General features: G+C 33.1%; 1 protein-coding gene and 1 long non-coding RNA gene across 2 annotated transcripts; both read right to left on the reverse strand.

Moving 5' to 3' along the window:
* Positions 1–2,276: 2,276 nt before the first annotated feature.
* Positions 2,277–5,594, reverse strand: LOC111710692 (4-coumarate--CoA ligase-like 7). The gene is made up of 3 exons (XM_023484814.1): positions 4,625–5,594; positions 3,074–4,136; positions 2,277–2,833 (listed from the first exon to the last, which is right to left on the reverse strand). Exons 1-3 carry the CDS (start codon positions 4,996–4,998, stop codon positions 2,633–2,635), a joined length of 1,638 nt encoding a protein of 545 aa, XP_023340582.1. The 5' UTR covers positions 4,999–5,594; the 3' UTR covers positions 2,277–2,632.
* Positions 5,595–6,484: 890 nt separating this feature from the next.
* On the reverse strand, positions 6,485–12,222 carry LOC111710693 (uncharacterized). Its single transcript, XR_002767106.1, has 3 exons — positions 12,059–12,222; positions 11,655–11,771; positions 6,485–6,635 (listed from the first exon to the last, which is right to left on the reverse strand). It is a non-coding gene; the product is annotated as an uncharacterized LOC111710693 (long non-coding RNA).
* Positions 12,223–12,245: the final 23 nt, after the last annotated feature.

The raw sequence follows: 12,245 nt of genomic DNA on the forward strand, positions 1-12,245 counted from the left end.
GAAGAATAACAGTATGCAGTCAGCTGATGAGATGGTAAAATAAGATACAAAACGAAATTTTTATTAACATTTCATGTACATCAAATAAATTATCCAGTAAGCAAGGAAGCACCTATAGGTGAGGTCATAGGTGAGGTCAACGTGATTGTGTCCTGGATGATTCCCAATTCCTTGGTGATGTCCCAGACGACTCCCAGTTCCGTGGTGATGTCCCAGTTAACTCCCAGTTCCTTGGTGATGCCCAGGTTGGCTCCCAGTCCCATGGTGATGTCCCAGATGACTCCCAGTTCCGTGGTGATGTCCCAGACGACTCCCAGCTCCTTGGTGATGTGCCAGTTAAATCCTAGGATCGTGGTGATGTCCCAGTTAATTCCCAGGACCATGGTGATGTTTCAGATGACTCCCAGTTCCGTGGTGATGTCCCAGACGACTCCCAGTTCCTTGGTGATGCTCCAGTTGGCTCCTAGTCCCATGGTGATGTCCCAGATGACTCCCAGTTGCCTCCTAGTTCCGTTTTGATGTCCCAGATGACTCCCACTTCCGTGATCCAAGAGACTCTCAATTAAGTTGTAAGGTCCCAATAGGGTTCTACCACTTCAATTGTTAGAACCCAGGAGAGTCCCATTTTCGTCGTGAGGTCCCAAGAGACTCCAACTTCCCTGGTGAAGTCCCAGGAAACTTCCGAGTCTTTACTAATGTCCTAGAAAAAGTCTTTATCCAGTTCCAAAAGGACGCAACGGGAAATAGAGCAGAGAAACGAACAACATTAAAAATTGAAGAATTAAATACATTTATGGCCGCGGAGTGCAAAACATTTTTAACACTCAAATAAAATTATTCTGCATCATAATAGACACAATTAATTGTAATAATGCATGTTAAAATAGTAAGCTATTGTAGTCATGAATGTAACAAAACCTAACCATAAATTAGTTTGTATGCAAACGATTACGCTTTCCTAAAATAAAAATTTAGATATTAAAACACCTAGCGGCAAAATAAATCGTCGTTTCAAGTAAATCGCAAACAAGTAAAAAATATTATGAAATATCAACTATTTGGTTGCGTCGAAAAATTATCGTTGATTATAAGTTGTAATATCTCAATAATTTGTCTGGAACTAAATTGATTTTTACGCTCCGAGTCGAATGATGCAACTTCAGGAATTTGTGTAGACGCTACGTTTTTCTGTAAGAGTTGTTTTGAACATTTTTCTTTGTAAAGACGCAACAGGTAGAAGTAAGATTAGCAGCGATCACCATCGATAATTTTTCGACATGATCCAATTGAATACCCCTTTAATTTTTCGACATGATCCAATTGAATACCCCTTTCATTTTTCGACATGATCCAATTGAATACCCCTTTCATTTTTCGACATGATCCAATTGAATACCCCTTTCATTTTTCGACATGATCCAATTGAATACCCCTTTCATTTTTCGACATGATCCAATTGAATACCCCTTTCATTTTTCGACATGATCCAATTGAATACCCCTTTCATTTTTCGACATGATCCAATNCTTTTCGCAACTCCAGCAGCCCAGCAGGAATAGGGTTAACTAAATTCTCTATCCATTTTTGAGAAAGTAATTTTCACAATCAAACCATTTTGCTTTTAGTTTGAAGTACCTTATTTAGTAAACTATACTTACACATACCTTTTAAATCTTCATATTGTCAATTTGAAATACTTGCTTACATAAGTTAACAACCTTTTCTAGAAAAACTATTTTTTTGGTTGTAAATCCCTTGGATCAGAAAACATGAAGGTCAATTATCTCGATAAAAAACACCATGTAAAACTGCAAACATTTTTCTTGCTGTTTAGAAAATTGAAATGAATTTTCAAAAACTAGTTTTATTAAAGCAATGTTTTTGTTAAAACGATAGTTTTTCTAAGGAAATGATTGTATTGTTATTACGTTTTTTCTTTTTCAAAAGTTCAAAATGAATAATTCGTTCGTTTTGACCCACGGGCAGCCGTAGTATACATTTGAATTTCCGAGCCGGGTCAACCTTTCCGGTCCAAGTTTGTACTGTATCTGGCTCTATGGATTAGCCGGTGCAACAAGGCTGACGTGGTCAGACTTTATGCTTTATAAAGGCTGAATTTACTTTTACAAAAGGAGCAGATTTGCGTGGACCCAACCTTTTAGTCTATCGTTTTTAAAAATGATAAACAAACCTAAACATTACTACTTCTCTTTGTAAATTGAAGCAAGGGAACTAAAAAGTGTTCCACAGAAGTTTCTAATGATAAAAAATATGAATTTTGAGATATGCAAAAATGTATATTTAAAAAACATATATTTTACAAATGCAATTATGCAATTTGCTGAGTTCACTATAAACTGGGTATACTAGACCGGCTGGTAATTGATTACACTACACTGTTTTAAATATACTTAATTGGAGATACCGGCTAGACATGCAATGTACATACACTCCCATCTGACTGGTGCTACAATGAGAATGTTGAATGACAGTCAGGAGTAAATGTGCATGTGTGCACCGACTGGATAATGCAAATATTTAACTAAAATTAAATTTTAAAAGCTTAAACCCAAGTAAAATCCAGTCTTTGCGTCTGCTTAGACCCTAGTAAAGCTCAAGTGGTCTAATGAATTTAATTGCATTCTATGTTTTCCACAAATTTTCTCATTTCTCCTCTGAGTTTCTTCCCTGCTGGATTATGGGGCAGAGATTCAACAATATAGAGCTTGCCGGTAATGTGCCTTGACTCAGGTAAATTATCTTCAACATATTTCTTGATATTTGTAGCTGTCCACTCAACTATACCTTTCCGTAGGACAATTCCGACATTGACCTACAAAATTTTAATCATTAAGGTTGATCAGATAAACTATGAGACTGTTATTGTAATCTATTTAAACAGTGGCATGCCTGTTTCACAACAGTACCATTAAAACATTTATCTGATTAATAATATGAATGATATTATTATCCTTGTTCTAGTCCAAAAAGTGTTAAACTAACTATTGTCACTTGAAATTACCTGTACAGTCCCTTTAAGAAAAAAAAAGAAAAATAATTTGGGTTAACTTGCCTTATCATTTCCAGTATTTGGATCATAATCACCCCAAACAAATGCCTCATCGATTTCATTAACTTTTTCAAGGACATTTTCAATCTCAGCAGGTCCAAACCAGCAACCCGAAACCTTGAGAACCTCTCTCATTCTATAGCTGTAATATATAGCTCCTGTTGCATCATAGTACCCTACATCTCCCATGTATCCAAATCCATCAGAACTATAGAATTCCTTTGTTTCCTTTTCTCGATTAAGATAGTATAACATCATACTCTCATTTTTAATCATGATCTTGCCCTCCTTACCAGGTTCTAATTTAACTCCTGTCTCCATGTCCTCAAAATACATTTGAACTCCAGGGTCCAAGACTCCAAGTACACAAGATTTAAACTCTTTGTTTGAATATGAGGAAATAAAAGTGACCTCAGAGCTGCCATACATCTCTATTATTGACACATGATGTCCCACTAGATTTAGCAGATTCAATGTGCCCTGAGAAGTAACCGAGCCTCCAAGAGGAGTTATTACTTTTAATCCATCCAAGGGTTTTACATCGATCTTTACATTGCTTAGTCTAGTGTACTGACTTATTCCGCAAAATGCATGCTCCAGCTGAAATTTGTCGACAGATTTAAACCAAACTTCCTCTGAGAAGCATTCTTTTTTGATAAAGTAACAGACGGCACCCTCGAAAATGCTAAGTAACACACTTACACTGAATCCTCCAATGTGAAACATAATCAAAGAAAGTAGAATCTTCTTGGGTTGGTACTGTTTACCAAGGGATATGTTGTTCAGTCCTAACTGAGAGAAAACTATACCTTTCGGCACTCCTGTAGATCCACTACTCCAGATTATAAGTGCTTCACTGTTTGGATCATAACTATGTAGACCAACAAAATCATTATTTTCTTTAAACTCCAGAAGATTCTGGAAGTGTTCAACTCCATCAGGAAGAATGACCTCTTTGCCAGCATCCAGAACAAATAGTTTTAGATTACATTCTTCTTTTCGCAACTCCAGCAGTACTTTAACATACTTGTCAAGGTACTGTTTGCTGCACACTACTACTTTTGCTCTAGGACCAGATTTTCAGAATAGTAAGACATTAGTTATTTTGTGTGAGTTCTGTATACAAAGAAACCCAAATATTTTCTCAATGGATTTTGATTTTGAATTAAAACGAGTAAAACAACGGATGGTCGGTCACATGTAGGAGATGGAAAAAAGAAAAATACAATAAATTTAGTTATATTTAAGCTGAGTAAGGCATTTTTATTTAAATGAATTATGTCTACATTTATCAGATAGCTTAAAGACCAAGTCACACTCATAGGCTGAATCCATAAATAACCAAACCAAAAACTACTCCAGCCTAACCCAGTATATACGGCATTTAACAAGGGATTTTTCATCATTTTTTCGTAACTCCCCCCAATGCTTTAAAGGGGGGGGAGCATTTTTCCAGGGGTGAGCCATTGGTTCAATGTTCAACCCAGAATCAGCCCGGCCCGGGTGAGAAAAAAAATGATTCAACTTTGTTTGACTATTTATTAAATCTGATCCCTGGTATCCAGAATTTGTTGTTTGATTGCCATTTCCTCTAGGTTAGGATCTCCCATGCTTGCTACTCCACCGCACAACCATGCTCCAAACACAGGCCAGTAAAAGTCAAGGCATGATGAATATCCCATCTGCAGCACATCATCAGCTCTAAACCCATGGCTGTATAAAGCAGCGGCAACCCTTCTACTTGTTGGTTCAATTTGGGAGATTGATATGGTAAGCTCGGTTTCAGTATCCACCAACCAGTCCCTATCTCCAGTTTCTTTTAGTTCGTGCTTTACATGCGATAGAACTCTATCTATAAAGCTTTTATTTGGAGGTTTGGCCTTTGGACCTAGTGGAGAGTATAGAACTTTATCCTTTATGATATTCATAATACTCGAGGTACTCTATTCAGATCAAAGACTAATCCACAACTAGGGAGAAGTATATAAGATTTGTAAATTTATACACATGACCATATGTGTTATGATCCCAATTGAATCAATAATATTAAATAAATATAAAATAAATATGTATTTCCGCAACAACAACAAAATTCTTATGAAAAGGAGTAGATAAATAATTGAATTCATCCGGGGTTGTTGCCAGGGACTCCAAGGGACTCCAAGGGACTCCAAGGGACTCCAAGGGACTCCAACAAAGTTCTCCGGCTGGAACTGTGGTGTTGGCCCTAAACTCATTGCTATATTATTTCAATTTGAAAAAATAAAATCCTGTGTAACTCATGAAGTTTCAAAACTTTTCATGGGATTTTTAACACATGGCTGTAAAACATATGTGATGCATTTTGGGCTGGGCACATTTGTAATTCTTACTCACTTCATCGTGAATTTCATAATAAACGTGCATTAAAGTAATTATCATGCTATGAAGTTAAATAGCTGTACATTTTAGCATGCAGATATAAAGTTTTTATTGGTTCCCGGATTTTATCCAAAAAAATTAGGATATTTCCTAAATTTTGTTTTCAATTGAAATGATAATAAAATTCAAATCAACTTTATATTTTGACTTTTGCTTTGTTTCAAAGCTTATTTGATCTATTTGAACAGACATTGAAATAAGTATACACAAACGTTTCATAAAATAACCTATAACAATATTATTTTGGAACGACTCGACATGCTATACAGTTTTTGTACTTAAATTTTTTCTATATCTTGAAGGTTCTCGCCATTTTAGATTATATCAAATCAAACCTTCGAGATAAAGAGAAAATTTCTGTCCAAAAACTTTATAACACTGCGAAACAAAATAACAGTGTTATAAATAGTTATAACAGTAATTGAATTATCCGGTTATTTTTAATACTTTCTTTTATCCAAGGTGTTTTGACATTAAAATATTTCATGGTTTCTGTAAAACAATTAAACTTCTGTAAAATTTTGAAACATGCTAACAAACTAAAGATGTACAGGAACTTGCAGATTTAATGAAATTTATTCGTTTTTTAGAATTACACAGTTATACAGGTTTGCTGTAATACATTATCTAAAATAGACTGTAGACATAATGTAAAGGGTGATTTATTTCAATAGATGTAGGATGGGCTTGGTTAAAAATTCAAAACAACTTTTTTAAGATATGCGAGGACATTAATCATTCTCAAATGGGCAAAGCAGCAGTAATTGAACTAAAAAATTCAAAGACAAATGTTGGGCCGGACTAAAATCTTTAACCTCTTAATGTTCAAACCCCATTTGAAACTTTTAATGTAAGAAAACTTAGAAAAGTATTGTCTAGATGTTAAGTTTTACAGATTTGTTTAATGTTCCAAAACTTTTGCCTGGGACTGCACCGTTGCTTTCAATGTTTCTGTTGGAGTTGTTAATTTTTATGTTGTTGTTGATGTTATAGTTGTTTTTTTTTATCCATGTTACTCCTGCTAGCTTGCGATAGTGTTGTTGTTTTTATGGTTTTCCTTGCTGCTGATGTTGTTGATGTTGTTGTTGTTGTTGTTGTTGCTGTTTTTTACAACCTTGTTGTAAGTATCTTGTGTTATGTTTCCCTGGAAAAATATATTTATGGAAAAACTGCGCCATTAATTCTGGAAAACGGACACACATCCTGCAGGGGTTTCAATAAAAAGTACAACATCAAGAAAAAAGTGAATAACAAAACTTATTCAAAGATTGAATATAAGAACCAAAGTAACTGATTACTCGCCACAAATCTGATGTCATAGACCTTTGATATTTCAAACTACAATTTCTCCTAGATGAAAATGTCAAAGTTTTCAGACAGCAAAGATATTGTGACCAAAAATTTGAATTTGTTATTCTTTTAGGCTTTCTTGACATCAAAATAAAGCTTGGTTGTTTTAAATCTTTTCAACTAACATTTTAATTATCCCCGAAACAGCAAATCAATATTTACAATCTGACACAACGCTTGAAAAAGAATAAAACACCTTCTTGTAAAACCACTCATGAAAACATTTTCTTTTCACAGAAAACACAAAATTTAAAGATTGCAGTTTTTTGAATAGTTAAAAATCTTTTGATCTTCATTTTAGAAGAAAATAACTCTTATTGAAATATGACGCTTCTCTCTTCATAAATAAAAAAGTTAACAATTGTAGGTAAATTCTTATTATTGAAATCTGAATATATTTGTTTTTAAAGTTGGGTTTTTTTGTCTGCTCACCCTGCAGTTTTTACATTTAACAGCATTCTTTAGAAGATATCAACATTTTTGGGCAAGCTTGTTAGCCGAGTGTTACATTAAAAGAAATAATTATCAAAAAAGTGAATAGGTATTCGCAAAAAGAAATTTGTACTAAAAGTTGAATAAATTAAGAAGAAATAAAATTAGAAATTTTCATTTTCCTCTCTTAAAATTGACTATAGAAAAGAAAAATGAACAAACAAATAACTGATTTGACCTACAGTTTGTCCCATTTAAGACATTTTTGGCATAACAAATCATAAAAAAAAATCCAACGGCCCCTCACCTCCAAACAAAAACTTCTTTTTATGTTTTGATTAACAAATTGCTCTGGAAAGGATAGGGACTGATAGTTTAGAAAATAGAAAATAAATGAGTTCCGGTTAGGGCTGGCCATATTTGTTCTTTTTCAATATGTTTGTTACCATTTAGTTATATTTATTGTTTTTTAAAACTAATGATGTCATGGTCCTTTCAGTTCTTATTTTAAATGATCTCAGTTTTCCTCCATGCTTTAATATTACCATTTTATAGCAAGTTATTGATCTTTTAATATACAAATTTTAGTTATTGATCTGTTTAAGCATAAACATTAACAAAATTGTTATTCTAGTTATATTTTAATGAACCTGATTGTTAATTTTATTTTGAACGGTTTTAAAATTTCTGAAGAACGGTTCCTTAATTTTTAGCGAATGTACGGGTTTTTTAATTTTTAACGAACAGTTTCTTAATTTTCTAATGAACGATTCTTTAAATTTCTTATGAACGGTTCCTTGATTTTTATAGACGTACGGTTTTGCTTTTTTTACCGAACGCTTCCTTAATTTTCTAATGAATCTATGGTTTTGTTGATTATCTTAAATTTCCGGTTGTAATTTTAACTTTGCCCAGTCCTAGTTCTGGTTGTAATTTTAACTTTGCCCAGTCCTAGTTCCGGTTTTAATTTTAACTTTGCCCAGTCCTAGTTCCGGTTGTAATTTTAACTTTGCCCAGTCCTCGTTCCGGTTGTAATTTTAACTTTGCCCAGTCCTAGTTCCGGTTGTAATTTTAACTTTGCCCAGTCCTAGTTCCGATTGTAATTTTAACTTTGCCCAGTCCTAGTTCCGGTTCCTAGTTCTTGTGAAACTTGGTAAGAAATGGTGAAGCAATGAGAAGAGTTAGAAAAGGACCAAAAACTACAGATTGAAGAAAATTGATGTGGTAATTACTTAAATTAGATAGAACTAATTATCCTACTAAAATGTTCTACTTTTACATATTTACATCCGGACTTATATCTTATATCGTTAATATTTCAATCTATGAAATCTGCCCTGCTAAACCTTTACATTTTTCAAATTATGCGAGCTTTTTTTCTAGCTCTAATTTAAAAAGAGGAATTGGCAAAAAGCTGAAAGATTTTTGCGGAAGAGAAATTTGCCTCGTTTCTCTCTGAACAGTAAATGTGTGGATTAATTTGAGGGTTGGATCAGTTTGGAGGTCGTACTTGTAACTTTAGCCTTACAAACTGTTAAAAGCACTGGGGGAACAAGTTTTTACTTTTGTTGTTTAATTTTAAAATGTTTAATTATGACAAGAGAAATTAGAGAATTTTCATAAAATTGAAAAAGTGATAAAATTTAACAAAAGGGAGGGGGAGGATGAGGTGAAAGGGGGGAAAGGATGAGGAGAAAGGGGGGAGGATGAGGAGAAATTGCCTCTTGCTAGAGGAATTCAAACAATCCTGAACACTTGAGTGTTAGCCAACCTAGGAGTAGATACAAATACAAATATGAGTTTAGTCAACCTAGGAGTAGATACAAATACAAACATGAGTTTAGCCAACCTAGGAGTAGATACAAATACAAATATGAGTTTAGCCAACCTGGGAGTAGATACAAATACGAATATGAGTTTAACCAACCTAGGAGTAGATACAAATACGAATATGAGTTTAGCCAACCTAGGAGTAGATACAAATACGAATATGAGTAATAGCCAACCTAGGAGTTGATACAAATACGAATTTGAGTTTAGCCAACTTAGGAGTGGAGACAAACACGAACATGAGTTTAAAAATAGAAAACGCACTTCAAAATCTACGATTGAACACGATTTTTCAGAAAAATACTAAATTTAGATAATCTCTTCAGTCTTAAATTATTTACAAAACTACCCCAAACGTATAAAGTTTTAAATCATTGTAATCCTATCGTGTCGTGTAAATTAAGCTTCAAGTGAAAGCTTAACCCAAAGATATATTCAGAAAAATGTTTGCAATTTTATCTAGTTGAAGCTAAAGATGCAAATTTGTGTGAGACATTGGGCAACTTGTAAAAATCAAAATACATAAAAAGAACTTAAAAAAGTATTATGTTAAAACTTTTAAGGAATTTAAAAATAGTATTTTTTGTGTAAAACCTAACGAAAAATCAATTGTAAAATTGTCAAAAATCCAAAATCAGGTTTTTAAAAATACTTATTTTTTATCTATTAATAAAGCTCTTCGCTCATGTATTTGTTTTTATGTAAGCTATATAGCAGAGCTGAACCAAGTTGGCAAATTGGGGTCAAAAATAGGCAAAATAAATAAATTTTTTAAAAATTCGAATTCTTTATTTAAATTTGTTTTCTCAATTGTTTCTTAAATTCCATGGGCAACGCGCGGGCACTTGAGCTAGTATTCTATGAAATCTGTAATTTATAAATTTCATCCAATCTTCTTTATGTATTTCATTTTCTCTATATTTACAGTTCGTTTTATTTTTGTGCATTTAAATGTTATGTTAACTCTACATCATACAAGGATATTATATGGTTCTATTTTCTAAAGTATACTTCACCATTAAACCAGTAATATTGCTGTAAACTAAAAGCTAGGGCAGGCCACGATCATTTCCATGAAAGGGTCGGTAGACGTAATATCAAGTCGCCTTCCATTTACTCTATGAAGGCGGGGCGGTTTCTATCTATGTGTAGCCCGGGGGGGGGGGCGTTTGGCGCCTTCACCCTATAAAAAGGGTATAGGGTTGAAATGCATGTTTATAGCACAATTGTTCATTGGCAGCTCAAAGAAAAAAAAATTAGATCGATAACTTGAATAGTTTGGGTGCTAGGAAGGATGGAAAAAATTCTAAAAAAGGGTAAAAAAAATGAAAATATTTTTTTGTTTTAAACAAATATCAAAGTGTGACACATGTTTCTACATGCATTTTACAAGGGCTTTTCAAAAATGTTTTTTTTTCGTCCTGTACCATACCCTATAAATTACAAAAAAAATATTTTTTAACAAAAAATCCTTTAAATTACTATTTCATTAAAAGTCACAAAATTTCACAGTGATATTGACAAAAATGAGAGTGCTAGGACAAAAAAAACTACAGGACCCCCCCCCCAGCATATCCTGGTTTTCAAGTACCCCAGCAGGGATAGGGTTAAAGTATATATCCATGCATATATGTTTAACGTGCTGTTGGGAATTGGACATTCCTCTCTTTTTAAAATGAAGGTTTACTTGAAAATACATCAACATGTATCTATAATCAAGAAAATTAATTGAGAAAATGAAGAAGAAAAAACTAGTTTTAAACAGTTATGCATGTTGGGTACTATGTACCCATCTTTAAGGTATAATAGATTTACAGTTTAAAAATGGAATCTTAATAAACACAATTTCTTCTTTTCTATTTAAGCTTTTTATTAATAGACAAACCAAATGTTTATAGTTTTTATCAAGAATCGGTGAACAAAGCAATTTTTGGATAAAAACAATTTTTAATATCTAGCAACTAATTTTCAGGAATGTATTTTTATGAAAAAATATTTAAATATTTGACAATATTAATACACGATAAACTTCAACATCCTAGAATAACAAGAAACAGGTAAAATCTTTTGAAAGTATTTAGTTCTATGAATCTTGAAAGAAATTTAAAACGTTGAATCATGTCCAACTCTGTAGACTCTAGCTCTAAACAGTTTCATCCGTCAGAAAGTTTTATATAATATTAAAACAAACTTGAAAACTATGACATTTTCACGCTAAGCTGAAAGTGCTGATTCAATTGTGCCTTAACTTTAAAACCCATTTGTACCCATAAAATTTTGAATTTTTGTATTTGCTTTTTATTTGAATATAATAAAGACCTTTCACACTGTTTTTTACATATTTTTGACGTAAAGATCAAAACCTGACTGAAAATTTTCTGATACAAACAGTTAGTTTGACGTGTCTTGAATTGGCTGATATGAGCCACGAAAATTCTATTAGGATATTGCCAACTACTCCTTTAACCCATAAACGATAAGAACAGTATTATAACTATGATTTAATGTCGCCTTTCTATTCAAGCGTTTTCTGGTTACCACTGTAGCTGACCTGTAAATGAATTAGAAGATTGAGTATCAAACGACGAAAGGATTGTTTCCTCTGAGCCCGTAGAGTATCTTAAATCTGTGTTTAGATCAATTTGCATAACATCCTTCCGACTCCAAACTAAATAAATTGATACTATTTTTTAAAAAATGTTGAAAGAACCAAATAAAACGTTGATAGAATCAGATAATACTTTGATAAAATCAATGAAACTTTGATTGAATCATGTGAAACTTTTAGAAATAGCTGTCAAACTGCTAAACATCAAGTTAATTAGAGCATTTCTTGTGTGCTGATTCTTTTTAAAGAATTAAATACTATTTTGAAATGCAAACGAGAACAAATCTCTTCCGCAGTGAGAAAACATAAATATGTTACACGGAAAAAATACAATTTTCACAGTGCACCTGAATCCCTCCATAAAGAAGATCTACGAAATGGTGACTTCTGTTTGTGTGTAACATGTGTTAACGTGTATCGGATAGGGGTTTCACTGCTGTGTGGTGAAGACGACAGGCTTTCTCCAGAATCAGCTGATTCAATATGGCGTCTCTTTCGAACTTTATTTCTGAAACCATTTAAAATAAATACTCC

Source organism: Eurytemora carolleeae, unplaced genomic scaffold, assembly GCF_000591075.1.
Source record: "Eurytemora carolleeae unplaced genomic scaffold, Eaff_2.0 scaffold1062, whole genome shotgun sequence".
In the NCBI taxonomy this organism is placed as follows: Eukaryota; Metazoa; Arthropoda; class Copepoda; order Calanoida; family Temoridae; genus Eurytemora; species Eurytemora carolleeae.